A 20,632-nucleotide genomic window follows, 5' to 3' on the forward strand; every position below is an offset into this window, starting at 1 on the left:
GTGGGGGGCAGGGGGCATGCAGGAGATGTGTGCATGGGTGGGGTGCACGCGTGCGGGTTGCCCGCAACTGCATGGGGTGGGGTGTGCATGAGGGGGTTGCGGGGGCAGGGCGCATGGGGGAGTTGCGCACACATTACATTAGGGGTGGACATGCTCATTTTTGGGCACCAGGGACCAGTTCCCTGGAGACGTTTTTCTGTGGACTTTTCAGACGTTTTTCTGTGGTGTGCTTTTCCGTGCTGCCTGCATCCCATGGATGGGGCTTTGCTTGTTTGCGCAGCTGTGTTTCCGGCTGCCACGGACCGGTGCCGGTTCACAGACTAGGGGCTGAGGACCCCTGTGTTAAGGGGCCCATTTCCTGCTTGTATTGCCATGTACAGTAACCGTTTTCTTGATACCGTTTGTATTTATTTTGTGCTGTTTTAATTGTTTTTAACTATTTTTATGTTTTATGATGGCTGCTGCCCAGAGCCACTTGATGAGATGGGCAGCTATAGAAATCAAATAAAAAACATAAGCTTTCATTTTAGCCTAGTGCTGGCTGGTAGATAGATGGTTTTTGACTTCTCTGTTAAGGGCTGAAAGAGCCAACTTCTATGCCTAAGGTAGGACTAGAACTTGTCACTGTGCTCCTCACTCATCATCATTACCACCACAATGGCACTCTCTGTGTGTATATGTGTGTGTATGTGTTTGTACGCACACTTTATATGTTTGTAGGAAATTTGGTAGAATAGAATAGAATTTTTTATTGGCCAAGTGTGATTGGACCCACAAGGAATTTGTCTTGGTGCATATGCTCTCGGTGTACATAAAAGAAAAGATCGTCAAGAATTCTAAGGTACAACACTTAATGATAGTCATAGGGTACCAATAAGCAATCAGAAACCAATCAATATCAATATAAATCATAATGATACAAGCAACTAAGTTACAGTCATACAGTCATAAGTGGAAGGAGATGGGTGATGGGAATGATGAAAAGATTAATAGTAGTGCAGATTTAGTAAGCCAGCTCCAAATAGTAGAATAGCTATTTTTCTGCTTTCACAAGACTGTTAATTGAATTATATTTGTCTTCTATTCAATTCAAGATAAACACATTCATTTTAATGATGTCTCTTCCTCCCTCATGTCAGAATGGGCTCATGTCTGGATTGATGCAAATGCTGCTACTGAAGGTGTCTGCACATATCACGGAACAATTAGGAATGGCTCCCGGAGGTGAATTCAGGGAAGCTTTCAAAGAGGTGAGTTTAAAATAAAAATAACAATACTTTTTTTCCCCTGAGGGAATACTATGAATTGCAAAAGACTAGCAGCTAAAAAAAATGGAGATATTCATTCGTTTCATCAGATTCTCCTGGGCCAATTTCTACTGTTTAAAAAGGGGAAAAAATTCTTTAAAAAATAAACAACTTTAAAAATATCCATTGAACAGAATGGGATAACTCACTGCGTCCAACTCACCGTGGAACAATTCACCGCAGGACAATTCAACAAATACAAAAGTTAATTTCAACCAAACTATAACCAATAATAATAAAATAAAGTCAATCCAGAAATATAAGAATTGCAATAATTTCAACAAAAACATGGTCATCAATAATAAGTATGTAAATGAAATGATTAATACAGCGTTGAATAGTCCCATGGCGAGTTGTTCTAGACCTCCATTGAAGTCTGTGCTTCTCTATTGTAGGTTTCAATCTCAGTGCTAATATCAAGGATCTATAAGGATTGTTTTGGTGCATAGCGAAATTTGAAAGAGATTTCAAAATACAAGTAGTCCTCGACTTACAACAGTTCATTTAGCGTCCATTCAAAGTTACAACAGCTGTGAAAAAAGTGACTTATGACTGTTTTTCACACTTCTGACCATTGCAGAATTCTTGTGGTCACGAGATCAAAATTCAGACGCTTGGCAAATGACTCATATTTATGACAGTTGCAATGTCCCAGGGTCGTGTAATCACCTTTTGTGACTTTCTGACAAGTAAAATCAATGGGGAAGCCAGATTCACTTAACAACGATTCTCTCGCCCCTGCTGTTCAACATCTACATGAAGCCGTTGGGTGAGATCATCAGTGGTTTCGGGGTGAGATACCAGCAGTACGCTGACGACACCCAGCTGTACTTTTCCACCCCGGGCCACCCCAATGAAGTTGTTGAAGTGCTGTCCCGGTGTTTGGAAGCTGTACGGGTCTGGATGGGGAGAAACAGGCTCAAGCTTAATCCCTCCAAGACGGAGTGGCTGTGGATGCCGGCACCCCAATTCAGTCAGCTGCAGCCGCGGCTGGCTGTTGGAGGCGAGTTACTGGCCCCAAAGGATAGGGTGCGCAACTTAGGTGTCCTCCTGGATGATCGGCTGTCGTTTGAAGACCATTTGACGGCCGTCTCCAGGAGGGCCTTCCACCACGTTCGCCTGGTTCGCAGTTGCGCCTTCCTTGATCGGGATGCCTTATGCACAGTCACTCATGCGCCTGCTACCTCTCGCTTGGATTACTGTAATGCTCTCACATGGGGCTCCCTTGAAGTGCGCCGGAGGCTTCAGTTAGTCCAGAATGCAGCTGCGCTGGTTATAGAGGAGCTACGCGTAGCTCCCATGTAACACCGCCTCCTGCGCAGACTGCACTGGCTGCCTGTGGCCTTCCGGGTGCACTTTAAGGTGTTGGTTATGACCTTTAAATCGCTCCATGGCTTAGGACCTGGGTACTTACGGGACCGCCTGCTGTTACCACACGCCTCCCACCGACCCGTACGCTCCCATAGAGAGGGACTTCTCAGGGTGCCGTCCGCCAAACAATGCTGGCTGGCGGCCCCAGGAAGGGCCTTCTGTGGGGCTCCCACACTCTGGAACGAGCTTCCCCCGGGTTTACGCCAAATACCTGACCTTCGGACATTTCGTCGCGAACTCAAGACTCATCTTTTTATCCGCGCGGGGCTGGCTTAAATTGGGATTTTAATGTTAAATTTATTAATTTTAAACGGGGTTTTTTAGTATGGTAAATTTTAATCACTGGGCTAATTTAAAATAAGTTTTTTAAATCGTATTTTAAACTTGTATATTGTATTGTCGGTTTTATTATGCCTGTACACCGCCCTGAGTCCTTCGGGAGAAGGGCGGTATAAAAATCAAATCAAATAAATAAATGAATAAATAAACCGTGTTACTAACTTAACAACTGCAGTGATTCACTTAACAACTGTGGCAAGAAAAATCATAAAGTGGGGCAAAACTCACTTAACAAATGTTTCATTTAGCATTAGAAATTTTGGGCTCAATTGTGGTCATAAGATGAGAAATTCTGGCATTTATTAGCATATAACTGCGGTGCTCAAAAGTATTTCAATGTTGGCAAAGTCCCACCTCTAGCAATGGTGCTTTTCTGGGGAATTCTGGGAATTGAAATCCCTATAGGTAGTCCTTGATTTACAACCAGAATTGGAACTTCCATCATAAATTGATGGGGTAACAAAGTGAGTCATCATGTGGACCTGATTTTATCACCATTTTTAACACAGTCATTAAGCAAAGCACTCAGCTATTAAACAAATTATGCAGTTGTTAAATGAATCACGCAGTCATTAAATGAATTAAGCTTTCCCAATTGATTTTGCTTGTCCGAAGCCAACTTGGAAAGTCACAAGTCACAATCACAACCCCAGTGTAAATGTGAGCCAGTTACAAGCTCCCTAACATCAATCACATGACCATGTAGATGGTGTCATGGTCATAACTCTGAGGATGGATCATAGGTTATTTCTTTCATAACTTTGAACCGTCATTAAACAAATGGTTGTAAGTCTATAACTATCTATCCATCTTAAAGTTGCTAAGATTGAGAAGCACTGTTGTTAGACCACAGCTGGGCTCTTGTTTGCTCTGAAGACATGTTTCTCTTCCTGCCAATATTACTTCTGGGTATTTGATGATTAAACCTTTCTCGAACATTTAAGCTTAATGGGAATTGGTCTAAAATGTTGGTGAAAATTGAACCCTTGAGCCTATCTGATGGATTATAACTAAAATGAAAGAGACAAATATAGCCAACGTTCAATTTAATTTGAACAGTGGTGTTGGCTTACTAAATTCTCAGGTATAATATTGGCATCCAGAATCCAAAAAGTGTTCTCTAGTTGTTTGATTGATGAAATGAATCCTCCCGGTGTATATATTTAAGTTCCCAGTCTAGCTGCTCCTTCGGTCTGTATAGTATAAAAACAAAATATATGTGCATTTTTTTTACTCGCCTTCTGCTGACTCAAATCTAAAACATGTCAGCAATTTGGAACGTCAGAAATGATTTTACTTGCAAAAAGCAGTTTTTAATTGCAACAATCCTCCCCCCCCATTCCCCATTCCCCACAATACCCATTCAGTCTTTTCATTTGCCCTGGGCCTTAAACCTCCAGTTGCTTCTTTTCAATTTATACCACATAAAATCTGGTTGTTATTTTACTGCCAGGAAGCCTCATATATCAAAAGCTTTCTCTTGAACTTGGGTTGTGGTTGGCTTGGGTATTCAGTAGAACCAAAAGTACAACCATTATTAATATTGTTGTTGTTGTTGTTATTGAACCATGACCGTATCTTCCAATGGGCAGCTTGTCTTTACTGATAAACGAAGATAAACATGAACAAAGACATTGATGACAGTATTATTGTGTATCCTTGCTGTTAGAAACTTATGCAGCGCTAATCTGACTCCTGTTCTAGGCGAGTAAAGTGCCTTTCTGCAAGTTTCATCTTGGAGATAGACCTATTCCAGTCACATTCAAGAGAGCCATTGCTGCACTTTCTGTCTGGCAAAAAATAAAGCTTGCTTGGGGCCTCTGTTTCCTGTCTGATCCAATCAGGTAGGCATAAGTGTGATGATTAGCGAACATATTGTATTGTTCTCAAAGGGTACTAGATGGCTTGTGCAAACCTTTGTAAATGCATTGAAAAAGTGGATGAAGATAACATGTCTTTAGTGCTAGTTCTGTAGCAAAATCAGAGCAAGCATTGAGGCAGGCAGGCTAAGGTTTGCTAAATAGCTCCCGAGTAGGATATAAATCTGTAGCTTAGAAAACAGTATTTATATAGCAACTCACAGGAAAAATATAACATTTCCGAGGGTAGAATTGTTTCACCGCATTGAAAAGGACATATACAAAATATTTATTCCCACATGAATAGCAAAGTTCACCCAGTAAGCAGAACTTCGGAACATAAATAAAGAATTGCTATGGTGGATGACAGCATTATTAAGAAATAAGCATGTGACAGAATGTTGCATTCAGAGAAAATGTTTTTTTAGAGAGAAACTGTCTGTGGATTACTACCCTGTTTCCCCGAAAATAAGACTTTGAGGAAAGTCGAAAATTAGACTTTTGAGCGCATGCACTAAAATAAGCCTCCCACCAAAAATAAGCCCTCCCTGAAAATATTTAAACGCAGAGCTGGAAATTGGGTAAGACGGCAAGAGGAGCCCCATCTTGCTCCACATGCCCCAAAATAATTAGACCTCCCTGAAAATAAGGCCAAGTGCTTATTTCGGGGTTTAAAAAAATATAAGACAGGGTCTTATTTTCTGGGAAACATGGTATTCTACCACAATCTTAAGGAAAGTTGAAGTAGTGGAATGCTGCTAGACGAATAGAAGCTACTGTATGCCTGAATTATCTTTTAACTAATCGTGGAGATCATTTGCAGAGATTAAAAAGTTGCCTTTCTTGTCTTTACTTCCCGGAAAAAAAAATCTGCATTTAAAATGTAAATCAAAGCAGTACAATATTATTTAAGCATTTCAAAATATTCTGCAGTAAAAGGCACAAATAGCCAATTTGTGTGATCTAATTATATAAAACGTATTTGAGAAAGCAAGAATTTCAGCCAAAATTTCAGATTTAGAACAGTTTTATTTTATTCATTTTATGTAGCTCCTTGAAATTAAAAGGGTAGATTGAACTCGAAAGGGGAATGCAATACATAGAAGTTAAACTAAAATCAGAGTCTCAGAAAAATCGTTAGCCTTCAAATATTTTCAGAATGACAACTACCATATCATTTAGATCAGGGGTCTCCAACCTTGGCAACTTTAAGACTTGTGGACTTCAACTCCCAGAGTTCCTCAGCCAGCTTTGCTGAGGAATTCTGGGAGTTGAAGTCCACAAGTCTTCAAGTTGCCATGGTTGGAGACCTCTGACTTAGATGGAGCTCTTACTTCCCTGTGGACAAAGCGTCCCTCATGGACTTCTAATGCTTTTAAAAATAGATTTGCTTTTACTTTTTTTACTCTGTTTTTATAATTTAAGTCTTATTAGCTGCTTGTGCGAGAGTGTTATCTAGGCTGTTTGATCTAGTTCATAAGCATCAGTTGGTAAATGGTTACACATAAATACTGAGCCCCAAACAAATCCCTATTTTTTTTGCTGGCATTGCGCACGGAATGGAGGAAAAAGTCTACAGTGTACCTGAGATGAATGAGATTTTATGTAAACCGGTGTTCTCCAGGGCTTCCAGAGAGCCCTCCTGTGCAGGCAGAGTAGAAAAAATGGTAGGTTTTAGCTTAGTTGCTCAAAAGATCTTATAAAATATATTAGATGGTGGCACCTAATGAATAATTTAATTTCAGTGAATTCCTTTTTAGAAGAACATGGAAGGAGCTGTAGTTTATGGATGAAAATATCTCCCAAATTTTTTATATCTGCTTTTGTCGGTTTAGTTGAATAAGCGCATTGGGCTAATTTAAATCTGAACTATATCGATCTGTCCCAAGGATGAGAATGAGCGGAGTTAAGGATTAAGGCTGGTGACTTTTAACCGATAATGCCTATACAATCATTTTAATTACCTTTGGACAGTATCAGCAATGTTAAAAAATGGTGTTAAATGAGGGAATAAAAAAGGCTAAGCACCATTCATGCTCTTATTGAGCAATTTCTCCTTATTGCTCTTAAAGTAAAGCAACCAGAATCAAATGTTTTAATCTGGAAACAGAGTTGAGGTAAGATTTGACACGATGCTCCAGAGGAGTCTTAAAAACTGCTTTGGGGGGAGGCAAAGTAAGAGGTATGCTGAATGAGTAGCCTCTGCAGCAAAGTCAAAAGGATGAGAGGGGCACCCTTGCCTGTTTGTGGGCTGACATCTGATGCAATTCCCTAAATTGCAGTATTTAACTCATGGCACATCTTTTTTTTTTTCCTGTTACTGCTCTGTCATCCAAAAATTTCATCTTGTTTCTTACCGTGGCTTTGTAACGCTGAATCAGATGGTAATGAAATTCTTCTGTCCACACTTAGCATAAACAGCAAACCAGGCCCATTTGGATACTATCTTGGCTGTGCTGATATGGGAATAATGTGAAATAAAGTCTAATGACTAAGGAGTTGTGCCTAGTGGCCTCCTTCTTGGTATCTCAGCTGTACCAAGTCTTCTCTTGTAGCATATGCGACATAAACGTAACAGCCAAGCAAGGCTGAAAATCTCTCGAAAGAAATGACATCTTATAATTAGAATGTGCTTTGTGTACTTTTAGTCATCCACACCTCCCACTCACTCTGTGAGCATAGTAAGGTAACAGCTGTTTTATTAATTTTCTGTTGCCCGTTCTTGGCAATAGAAATGCCTACTAAGTTTGTTTACAACTATGTTGTTGCCAACAGTTCTGGTCTAACTTGCTCCTGAGCCAGATTCCCACTGATGCAAAGAATACATGCAATGCAGGGGTGAAATGCTACCGGATCGGACCGGATCGGGAGAGTATGGGAAGTTTTAGCTTAGTTACTCAAAAGATCTTATAAAATACATTAGATGGTGGCACCTAATGAAACAAGGCTGGTGTCGGGGAATGGTGCATTCCCCGACCCAGTTGAGGAAGCGGTGAGCAGGGGGCGACTCCGGGGCCTCAGGGAATGGGGCGTCCCTGGGCCCCGGCCCCTGACCAAAGGCAAAGGGTGAGCAGGCAGCGAGCGGGTGGTGATTGGGCGGCAGCTCTGGAGAAAGGCCGGAGTTGGGGAATGGTACAGTCTCAGACCCCGTTAAGGCAGGTGGCAGCTCCGGGGCCTAGGTGAAGGGAGAACAGGTGGTGAGGGAAAGGGAAAATAATTTTTTTTCCCTACTGGGTTCTGTGGGCGTGGCTTGGTGGGGGGGTTGTGACTGAGTGGGCATGGCTGTGAGTAACATTGAGTTGGCTACGCCCAATCAGTCACAGGACACACCCACCCACCAAGCCACATCCACAGAGTAGGTAGCAAAAAAATTTAATTTCAACCCTGACACAATGGTTATTCAAAGGGTTGTTTCCCTTGCAGGAAGATATTACATAAATTTAGGTTATATTACTACCATCACAGTTAAAGAACATTTTTCTACCTTTATGATGCCCAGATTGTATTGGACACTAGTTGAAAGGGGAGGAATCTTGCAAGAGCAAACCTTCAAAAACAAATGACAAAACATTCAATGTTTCTTTCATCATCTGGTTATTGCATTACCCCTTAATTACTACAAGGAGTCCCGCAGTCCTTTATGACCATTCCAAAGTTACAGCAAAAGTGACTTATGATCATTTTTCATACTTACAGCAGTTTCTGCATGCCCATGGTCACTTGCTTAAAATTTGGACGGCTGACAACTGGTTCATATTTATGACAGTTGCAACGTCTGGGGGTCATGTGATCACCTTTTGCCACCTTCTAACAAGCACAGTCAATGAGGAAGCCAGATTGTTGAGGGAAATATGCTCAGATTTGTAAACCACTCAGAATGCTTTAAAGCAGGAGTCTCCAACCTTGGCAACTTTAAGACTTGTGGACTTCAATTCCCAGAATTCCTCAGCTTTACTGGTTGAGGTATTCTGGGAGTTGAAGTCCACAAGTCTTAAAGTTGCCACGGTTGGAGACCCCTGCTTTAAAGCACTGTGGAGTGGTATATAAATCCAACTGCTAATAAATATGATCTATCTATCAAATTTCTACACCATCCATTTCACATAAGTGACTGGGCAGTTTACAATTTTTCTTGAATTGAGTGTTATAGAAGTCATTCATTATCTTTTACATCCTGTGGTAGATGATGAATCCTTTAAAAAAGCGTACAGTTGGAATATTTGGGGATTCAAGTTGATATTGTACTAACTATAGTTAGAACACCAGATCTTTTTCCCTGTATGTTATAATACAGAACACCACACCTTTCCCCCAATATTTTATAAAACAGTATTTTGTCATTAATAGGAAATGAACCCTAAACTCCTCTTTTCCAAAAAAATAAATAGCTTAGTTGCATCAGTGAGAAAACAGTTATTGGTGCAAAATAGTATGATTTTGATACTTTTAGATTTAATATATTTTATATTAAATATGTTTAATATCAAAATTATGTATGTGTGTATATAAAACATTGTAGAAACCTGTTTTGTCAAGGTATTTAAGGTTTGTACCTGAAATTATTTTTAATGATTAATAAACAAAAATGTCATATTTCTGACCTCAAACATAAATTTTTCATTTGATATAAGTTCCATCATAATCCATAGATTCCCCCCCCCCCCGAAGTCTCTTTTTAGGTAACATCCAAAGCAGCTTACTCATTTCTTTTTGACATTAGTTTTGCAGGGTTATTTTTTTTTCAAAACTGCTTTGTAGTAAAGGGAAAACACTTTCATTGTGTTCCATTCCAGATGGTTAATTATTACTTATTAAATGAATATCTTCTATTGTCTAAGGAAAGTGAATTTGCAATGTAGCAGTAACCCTTTAAAAAAGTAAGATTATTAATACATCATCTCTACCTGTTCTAATGTGTGATTGATTCCTACTTGTACACTTGTCATTAATTTCTCAATTAGCTATCATTTCATTGTTACTGTTTTAGTTTCCAGTCTCTTTTTTTCCCCCTCTGAGAACATAATGAAGACATTGAGACATTTTTGTTTCAGTAAAGATGATGTGGAGAAATGCAAACAAAAGGATTTACTAGAGCAAATGATGGCAGAAATGATTGGAGAATTTCCAGATCTTCACCGAACAATTGTTTCAGAAAGAGATATTTATTTGACCTACATGCTGAAACAAGCTGCAAAAAGGACAGAACTACCTCGTGCTTCTGAAGGTATGCTGAAGTGCATGAGCCCAAAATATATATTATATACATTATACAGGGGCAGCAGCTCTTATGCTGTGTTGTTTCTCAAGAAAGCTAACCAATCTGCATAGATAACCGTTGAATCAGCTTAAGCAGAGGTTAAATTATGGAGTGCCTTAAAAATGTCCTTAGCTAGCAATTTTGGTCTTTGTCAAGATTGTCAGAGTTGATTAAATCAATATGCAACTTACGTTTACATTCTTGATCTAAGCCAAAAAGGCCAAAAAGCAATAAGCTTAAGTTTTTAAATTTAAAATCATTATGTGATTATTCACGTATTTAATAACTTTTATCACATTAAGGATCATAATTGGACAGTCAGATCGGAAGCAACTCAGAGAGCATGCCGATGTCTATATATGATCTAGGAACCCCAAAGCTGCATCTCTTTTCATGGATGTGTCAATGAGTAGTTTTGTGTATCATGCTAAACTATGATTTTCAAACCATACATTGCTAAGTCATGAACCATTGCTAAGTCATGAACCATTGTTTACAGTGGTTGGATTCATATATTGCACTAAATACAAATAATCAGTTGACATTCTAGCTTAGTCTAATGAATCAACCCATATCAAGTTTGAGCTTAATGTTTTATATATCTAGCTTAGACACCTTGGTTGAACAAACCGTGACTCGGGACTTAGGACAGTAAATTAATCCAGTGATCCAAAAATTTACTACCCAGTTATTGCTTACTTCTTCAAGCAAGATCATAATCAGATGCATTCATAGGTGACAGCCATATTCCTCCATAACTTCTTCCCCTTCTTTTTTCCTTCTTCTATTTTGAAATGCTTATCATAGACGGAGGAAAAGAATAGAAGCTAAATGCTACAGCTTGTGCTTTGCAGGCTGATGATCTGTCCTTCAAAACTGGTATCAGGGAGACTTGCTTTCATTCTCTGTAAATTAAGGATGGAAGTCCTCTGGCTCTCCTGTTGCTCAACTACAACTCCCAAGATACTTTGCTGCTGGTCCTATTGACTTGTGCTAAACAATGCATTTGTTTGAATCCCTAAAACAATACTGTACATTATTTAACATTGATATTGCCAATTATTGTTTCTTTTGCTCTCCATCTTAGCTGAACCTAGAAGATGCGTCCCTTCTGTTGTAGTTGGGGTGGTCGGCATGGGTCATGTACCCGGGATTGAAAAGAACTGGAACACCGATTTGAATATTCAGGAAATAATGAGGTAATTCTCTCTCGGGTAGGTTTAGTTATTTTTCTTATAAGTTACAATGGCTGCGGTTACTTTGAGGCAAGAATAAAAACAAAAAAGCAGATGAATAAGTATAGGTTCAAACTATAATATTACAGGTGTAGTTATCACACTATCTTTTGCTAAAATGGCTTTGATTAGATAGGATATATCTCAAAAACCAGTATTTGTTACACTGCCTATTAAACAATTTCCTACATGAAACAAATGGTGAAAACAGCAGTAGGAATGAGATCTCGAAACAGAAGAGCTCTTCGCTGACAAAAATATATGTGACCTGTAGATATTGAGACATAAATTATGGTACAAATAGTCCTTGACTTACAATCATTCGTTTAGTGACTGTTCAAAGTTATAACAGGATTGAAAAAAGTGATTTATGAACATTTTTCACACTTATGACTGTTGTAGCACCCCTGTGGTCACATGACCAAAATTCAGGTGCTTAGCCAATGGCATGTATTTATGACGGTGGCAGTGACCCAGGGTCATGTGATCACTTTTTGCAAACTTCTGACAAGCAACGTTAACAGGGGAGCCAGATTTATTTTAAAAAAACCATGTTACTAACTTAACAACCGCAGTGATTTATTTAACAACTGTGGCAAGGAAGGTCATAAAATAAGACAAAACACATTTAACAACTGTCTTGCTTAGGAATGGAAATTTTGGGTTCAATTGTGGTCGTTTAATTGAATTGAGTGGAAATTTAACTTGGGGGGCCCACTGATGTTGACTGGTCTATACATAATATGACTAAATCAGAAGCCAATTCAATCATTTAGTGAAAAGTTAAGCTGAGGTCCCAGAATTCCCGAGAAGGATTCTCTGAATTTGTTAGAAGGGCCCATGCTTGTAGATTTGCAGATCTCTTTATTTATTAATCAAATCCATATAGCCGCCCATCTCACGAGAAGTGACTCTGGCTGGCATACAATAGTCAGTAAAAAAGCATACATACCGTATATAAAAGCATACTTTTAAAAATAGAAAAATCAGATGTCATGGTTCTGAGTAATGATCCCAATCAATTCAGGATTTTAAAATGGAGAAAATTAAAACTAAACATTAGGTTTCCAAGTAGTGAAATGCAGTTAAAACGCTATACTCCTAGAGTGGCAGAAAAAATGCATCACAGAACAATGGAGATGAATGCTAGAGAGGAATAAAGCTGCATAAAAGGCAGACATAACATCTATAATACATAACCAGCTCTTTATGGACTTCTGGAACACTAAAGAGCTTAACCTAACATACAGTTGGGTGGAGGTAATGTTCAATAAGGTGGATGACACAGCAGACAAAGTTTACCTCTTGGGACCATATGTTGATCCCTGGCAGATGGTCTCTGTAGCATCCTCCCTTTTCCAGATCTAATGGGCCAGGCTGATATAATTGAGGAGAAACAGTCCCTCAAATGCCCCCCGCCTACATGCCATGCAGGGATTTAAAGGTTAAAACCAACACCTTGCAACTGGGAACCAGCTGCAGAGCAGAGGTGGAATATGACCCTCCTAAGAGCACAAATAAGCGCCACTGCATTCTGCACCCACTGAAGCTTTGAAATACCTTTAATGATCTGTGTCAGTCTTGGCATTGTAATGGATTAATTTCTCCCCATTGCAACCAATGGGAGTGAGATGAGTGTCATTCTAGGCCGAAGGCTTCCACAAGCTGCCATTAAGGTGAACAACAAAGAGAATGTGTAATTGTTGCCATCTGAGCTTCAGACAGCTGTGGTTTCTCTCTTTTCCTCTATCCACAATTGCAGGAAAAAAATGGAAAAAATCCTTAATAAAATTCAACTGAAAGTATACTTACTGTCCCTTTAAACTTGAAGAACACTCTAAGGCTGAAAATGGCATCAGAAATCAAACCATTGCAAATAAGCTACATATATTGAACTACTGTCCTTATTTTGCCTTACCAATTGGCATTGGACTCGGATGTACATTGGAGTTCAACAAATGCTTGCATGGTTTCTTATCATTTAGCTGGTGGGGGGGAGCGGGGGGATGATGAACACTATTCTTCCCAGTCTAATCTGTCATGGATCATTTTCACCTGTAGTAAGTAAGGCTGCAAAGTATCTTAAACTCAAAGGAACTTCTTAGTAGAGATACATGGAAGAGTTTGAAGTTCATTTTATCTGCTGCTATCCAGCATATTTTTAAAAAACAGACAAAATAACCTTTTCTGCTGCAATCTTACCAGCTGTTTGGTGAGTACGTAGCTTTGAGATAATTGTACATCTTATTGACTGAACCAAAATGACAATACATAGGGCAGTGGTTCTCAACTTCTTTGTGGACCCTGGGGGAGGCTGCGAACTCAGCACGGGGAGTCCATAAAGGCTTGAAGAGACGTCATTATTTAATCTTGAGTTAAGTCCTAGGAGTCCCTGGCCATGGTCTGTGGCCACAAAAGGTATTTAAAGGGAGTCCGTGGTGAAGAAAAGGTTGAGAACTACCGACACAGAGGATTCAGTATATGAAAGCCTATGAAATTAATGGCAGCTATGATACTATTTCCCTTCATGGATTACTGCCTTGTCGTGGCGAAGGGGCTTGCATAGCTCAATGAAATTATGAGCTATGCCGTGCAGGGACACCCAAGACGGACAGGTCATAGCAGAGACTTCTGACAAAATTTGATTCACTGGAGAAGGAAATGGCAACCCACTCCAGTATCTTTGCCATGAAAACCCCATGGACAGTACAAAAAGGAAAAAAGATATGATGCTGGAAGATGAGCCCCTCAGGTCGGAAGGTGTCCAATATGCTACTGGGGAAGAGCGGAGGACTAGTACTAGTAGCGCCAGAAAGAATGAAGTGACTGGTCCAAAGCCGAAAGGACGCTCAGCTGTGGATGTATCTGGTGGTGAAAGGAAAGTCCAATGTTGTAAAGATTTTCTAAGGACTCACTGGAAAAGAGCCTAATACTGGGAAAGATTGAGGCCAAAAGAAGAATGGGACGCCAGAGAACAAGGTGGCTGGATGGAGTCACTGCAGTAGTCATGAATTTAAATGGACTCTAGAGGATGGTAGAGGATAGGAAGGCCTGGAGGAACGTTGTCCCTGGGGTCACAATGGGTCGGACACGACTTCTCAACTAACAACAACAAATGATACTATTTGGTGTGAATAACGATTGGTACTTTTTCTGATGACCTGTTTGGATAGTAACTTTGTTTTCTCCCTGTCTCCTTTTAGTGTGCCTCCTCCATCCACGTCCAGTAAAATCCTAAAGTTTGTTATAAAGGCTACAATATGTGGACTGGTGGGTTACGGCTGCTATCGGATGGGACACAGGACAGTTCGGTTTATTCTTTCTGTGCCCATTGCACAGAAGTATCTTCAGAAACTGACAGACGCAAAATCTCAGCATTGATTTGGGAGACTCTTCATCTGGTTGGGACAAAATGGAATGCACAAGGAAACTGGAAAACAGGGCAAGAGAGTTTTTGTTCCACATTCTGTTCTGATGCCGAGTTACTGCATAAGCATTGGATTGGTATTAAGTGCTACACCAGCCGCGATCTATACAATTAAGTGTTTTCATATCAGTCTAATAAAATGTGTGGCATAAACGTGTATGCCAATATAAGGTACCTAGAATATGTACACATATATTATATTAATATGTGTATATAGCATATTTATAATGATGAAATGATACAATAAGCCCAATATGATCCACTGATAACTTCCAACAAGTACCCTAAAAATGAATGAAACTTTTGCAAGAACCTATACAGTTCTTCTCATCACTGTACCTTGCACAGGAGAAATGCTGAGTTTGATGTGACCCTTGATTTGTCTGTCAAAGGAACAGAAAAACAATTGTGTGAATTGTGTTCTAATTAGAAAGCACAGTGGCCCATATGGTGTGTGTTTTCATTATCAGTAATATTGAGTTATATTTCCTGGAGCCAAGCAATTCAATCTTTAGAAGGATCCCTTCTTACTGAAAATCTTTTATACATGGTGGCTTTTTTAAAAGACAAAAAAAAAAAAACCCTGAACAAACTTTGGAATATCACAAATATGCTGGCTATTGTTGATAAAATCATTATCTTTTGAAAGCCTTACTTGCTTTAAAAGTTGCCTTTAGCATTACTAAGCAGACGTGATCCAGCCAAAATTAAGCACTTTAAAATTCAAATTGTATAAGGCAGACAGCTTATACAATTCCCATTCAGGAGTGCAGAACCTTGGTTGGATCATGCGTTTGCTTTTAGGCCTCTATAACAATCTGCCCCTCCCCTTAAATGAAAAGTTTAGCTGCAGCCTATCTGCTTTTTTTTTTCTTTATTTCAGTTTCTGTTAGAAAACCTGTGTTTATAAGGTCTCTCAGTTCCTATTGGCGTGAATGTCAGTGTTTCAAAATTACTGAGAAAATTATACATTTATACTGTAGACTTTTTCATTCCTTTCATTCTTCCTTTTTGGGAAAAAAATCTGGAACAGCTCTTTATTTAGAATTTATCCTTCATTTCTTGAATACCATGTGAGCTATTACACAATTCCATGTGAATGTAATTAAAATACCGATTAAAAGACTAAATGGAATGTTATTTTAACAGATATTAGTGTTTTTAAATTGTCTGGATTTTGCTAACATTACATTATGGGTACTTTTCAACTAATTGAACTTTTTAACATCATGTTTTTTTAAAAAAAACTGTCATGTATATTTAAATGCCATTAGAATTAGGATTGTGTATTTCTGTCTCCCTATAGATCATAATAACTGTAATATTCAACCCACTGAAAACAGAAGCTTAGGATTATAACTTGTGTTGAATTGGCAAAAAAACCCAAACACCTTATTTCTTCTCGTCTCATTTTTTGAAGATGGATAAGATGGATAAAAGTGGAACATTAGTAATTGAAATTACAAGTGGATCTCATTTAGTGACTGTCTTATTTAGTGATAGTAATTACGATGGTCCTTACTCTTGCACTTATGACCATAAAGTAAAGAAGAGCTGCAGTAAGATCATAAGCACAGTTGTAGTTTCACTTAGCAACTGCTTTCCTTAACAAACAAGTTGCTCTGATTGCATATCTAGCAATTGTGGTCGCTAAACGAGGACTACCTGTAACAGTTGTGCTCTGATTGCATATTTAGCACAGCAAACATGGGAATCAAAACCTTTAACTGAGGGCTATTGGAAACCTGCTTTTGAAAGGTTCTTGGGCTCATCTCTGTTCCTTAGCATAATCTGGAACAGAAAAATGTGCTTAGGTCCCACTGAAAAACTAGGACTTAAGCACCATTGGCTGTAAGGGTCAGGTCTATGCTTAATGCTTGCCTTGGAGGCAATGGCCTTAGTTTTTTTACTGCTGGTCTTGTAATAGAGAAATGTCATCATAGGTCGAGATGGACTTCAAGACACTTTTCTTGAAATCAATTAGTATACCAATCAAAGTCCAATGGGCTGTGTTCCCTAGCAGCAAGGGGGACAAATATTGCTAATTGCAGCTTAATTTCTTTTTTTTTAATGGCATTGTGCGCTGCTATTAGATCTACAAAAACAACAACCTGATCTTGCTAGTTAATTGCGTTAGAAACCATTTGTTTTTGGGATTGTGCCAATCACTTGTAGTCAGTCTAGTAGTAGACATCAGAGATGTGAGATTTCTACTCCCAACATTCCCAACCAACAAGGTTGAAGAATATGGATCCATAATATGGGATCTGAATTCAAGAATCAAAGTAGTTGTACAAGTAGTTGTACAATTGGGGGGAGGGGGGAGGGAGAAACAGCCTTAACTATATATATTCCCCCTCATGATAAACCTGTCAGAACAAGCATAGAGTCTGATTCATGAAATGATGGGGGATTTAATCAATATGTGTGCAAAGATAGTGTCACTATTCTTCATATTGCTTTTGGATCATGGCTAGAAAGAAATTCCACTTAAACGTATCATGTACAAGCAGTGTTTAATAAACCAGAGTACAGTGATTATGTTAATTCTTAGAGTTTCCTTTCACTTTTAACACTTCAGTTAAATCAAATGTTTACAAGGAAATTCTGTGAAAATTATTCTACTTTTTGAGGAATTAGCTGAACTGAGGAACTATAGAGTATTACCATTTACATCTTAGTTCATTGAACAGTTTATAGTATTTTCAATCTTCAAGCACAGTTCTCTATTTACTGGGAAATAACTCCCATTAAGTTTAGTGGGAATTAGTTCATAATAAACTTGGATAGGATGCAGTGTTTTCCACATCTGGCAAATTAAATGTTTACTTTGAAGTATTTGTAATTGGATAATTATTACATAAGGTTTTTAAAAAAGATTCATGGCAAACACATGCCTTAACTTGAATGGATTAATCATGCTTAATGATGGACTTGAGGCACGCTGTGCTGTATGTATTTCCACTTGCCAAAAATAAATAAAAATTACCTGTATGCAGGTATCTCATCTTTACCAATAAATTGTATGTGTTTTATTTTAAAAATGCTATTTGTTGATGTATATTCAATATGCATGAATGGATATCGTGGATAGTCTTTATCTTGAATTCCTCATTCATCCCTAGCTGTTTCCATATTGGTTAAATATATCCTATGTATCCAGCATAAAGGAAATTTATAGAAATGTTGGTTTTGTACATTGTAAAATAATGTAAAAGAACTGTGTAACAAAATAAGGGAGTGAAGAAATAACTGATATATAAAACCAATACATTTTCCCAGTTTTTCACTGTGTGGGAACAAATACATGCTAAAAGAGAGAGTGAGACCTTAAGTCATTACAAGTCAGGGTTGTTCAGCTTTGTGTTGCAGCACTTAATACTCCCTTTTGACAGAGTTGCTGTTACATAAGTTTTAGAAGCAACAGATTTTCTATGTGTCTGCATAGAATCAAAGTTTTTTTCCACCTAAAACCACCTTTTAGAGTTGGCTTTAATGATTTTGGCATCCCACAAAACATTAAAATGGCTATTCTGAATTTGAGAGTGTAGCTTCCACAAATGCCATGTTTCTGCAACTGCATTATTACTGGAGAGAGTTGTTCTTAGGCTCTCATAACAGTGTCTTCCTTTGCTGATATTAACTAGAATAGAGGTATCTGTAGGAAAAAGGTTGCTAGTAATCTGGAATTCTTACAGCACAGTATGAAAATTAACCCTTTTCAATGGACCAACTTTCTGGAGATTTTTATTATCCTTTAGGCATATTTCAGAATTGAGTCACAATCATAATGTTGTAAAACACAATAGAATACTGAGACCATCCATACCATTGTGATATCACCATAGTATGGTGATATCACAAATGTGAATAGGCTTTATATAACTGCTGATTTTTGGTTTATACTAGCAATCACTAATATGGGTATTGTAAATAAGCAATAGACATAACTTAGATTACAATTAGTGAGAGGTTGTTTCTAGTTAGATCTCAGAGATGAGATGGATTAAACTTGTAGCAAAAACAGGAAAGCTCAATACACCCTTAAGGTATCACCAAATATGATTGTCTTTTGCAGATGCTCTTAGTCATTTGCATAACAGCCAATGTGAATTCTTATCTGCTTTGATAGCAGTGTCTCTGATAAAATTCAGGGAAGATAGAAAAAGAAGAAAATTGTTACTGTTACTGTAGGAAAATAAAGGCTGGTTTAGAAACACTGGGAATTGATTTTTCTAATGCAGAACTAAACAAGGAGCAGCAGCGTGCACAGAATCCAATTCTATGAAAACAACAAAAAGTGTTGCGCTATTGTCAACAAGCTCTAACTCTTTCCTACATGCATGCAATGTCATGATACCCAATATCAGTGCAATATTGCCTTCATCATTTGACACCACCTGCAGATCCTTGTGGAACGCAGTTAGTTGCCTTTTGATATTTTGAACTATCATTCCATGCTTTCTCACTGCTGACAATCAATGATGCTAATATGATGGGGCTGAGGAGAGCTGAAACTGAAAAGTCTAGAGCAGCGATGACTAACCTTTTTGCAGTCGTGAGCCAGAAGCTGGGGGAGCGGGGGGGGCATGTGTGGACCCACGCCCATAATTCAATGCACCCCAACACCCCTGCGCATGCACGCATGGCCACCCTACATTCCCCATAGTTTTTACCCAGCATGTTGACTGAGGAATTCTAGGAGTTGAAATCCACATATCTTTAAAAGTTGCCAAGATTGAGAAACCCTGGGTTAGCCACTATTGCAGGGCTCTTAAGACTCTCTGCCTTGCTGGCATCTTGGCTTAGCCCTGGCGGGTTGATGTCCGGAATCAGCAGTGAGAACCCGGAAAACACCTAAACTGACAGGTAAATTAAGGAGAAATTTTCTGACAGCGAGAACAATCCACCAATGGAACAGCTTTGCCGTCAGAAGTTGTGGGAGCTTCATCACTGAAGGCTTTCAAGAAGAGAAATAAGAAGAGAAATAAGGGGCGTGCATAAGAGCACAAAAGTGCCTACCGTTCCTGTCCTATTGTTCTCTTTATTATATCTAATTAATATAGCTATGCATATCCTATATATATATATATATATATATATATATATATATATATATATATATATATATATATATATATATATATATATATATATATATATATATATATATATATATATATATATATATATATATATATATATATATATATATATATATATATTCTGAGGTTTTTGGTGTTTGTATGTAGGTCTTTGGTTATTGGGTTTTCTCGCGTAAAATTGGAAGTGTCTTGGCGACGTTTCGAAGTCTCATTCATCATTTTCAGGCTTCAGCTTCGTGCTCCCAGAAGCACGAAGCTGAAGCCTGAAGATGACGAATGAGACTTCGTCGAAACGTCGCCAAGACACTTCCAATTTTACGCGGGAGAAAACCCGAATAACCAAAGACCTACACACACACACACACACACATATATATATTTCATGATATGTTTTTCTTTTTTTACTATGACAATGTTTATGTATACTGTTGTGACAAAATTAAATAAAAAAAAAAGAGACTTGATTGACATCTGTCAGAAATGGTGTAGGGTCTCCTGCTTGGGTGGGTGGGGGGTTTGGACTAGATGACCTACAAAGTCCCTTCCAACTCGGTTAATCTGTTAAATCAGGGGTTTCCAACCTTGGCCACTTTAAGCCTGGAGGACTTCAACTCCCAGAATTCCCTAGCCAGCAAAGGTTGGAGACCCTTGTGTTAAATCGAGATCCGACGGGCACGTTTTTTTATGTTGCGCTTCTCAACATATCCCGTCCTCAGATTGGCTAAGTCTCTC

At 38.6% G+C, this 20,632-nt stretch overlaps 1 protein-coding gene across 3 annotated transcripts in view; it reads left to right on the forward strand.

The window, feature by feature from the left end:
* Window positions 1–17,816, forward strand: part of TRABD (TraB domain containing) — a 34,126-nt gene extending 16,310 nt beyond the window's left edge. For 2 of the 3 annotated variants that reach the window (XM_058190875.1, XM_058190877.1), the window contains 5 exons: window positions 1,140–1,250; window positions 4,722–4,861; window positions 9,928–10,100; window positions 11,221–11,332; window positions 14,572–17,816. In XM_058190875.1, coding sequence (XP_058046858.1) covers window positions 1,140–1,250; window positions 4,722–4,861; window positions 9,928–10,100; window positions 11,221–11,332; window positions 14,572–14,749 — 714 coding nt within the window. In that variant the 3' untranslated portion in view covers window positions 14,750–17,816. Of the gene's footprint in view, window positions 1–1,139; window positions 1,251–4,721; window positions 4,862–9,927; window positions 10,101–11,220; window positions 11,348–14,571 lie in introns of all 3 variants that reach the window. The other variant, XM_058190878.1, reaches the window with a different exon arrangement.
* The last annotated feature ends 2,816 nt before the right edge of the window (window positions 17,817–20,632 follow it).

This window comes from Ahaetulla prasina, chromosome 7 (assembly GCF_028640845.1).
Source record: "Ahaetulla prasina isolate Xishuangbanna chromosome 7, ASM2864084v1, whole genome shotgun sequence".
NCBI lineage: Eukaryota > Metazoa > Chordata > Lepidosauria > Squamata > Colubridae > Ahaetulla > Ahaetulla prasina.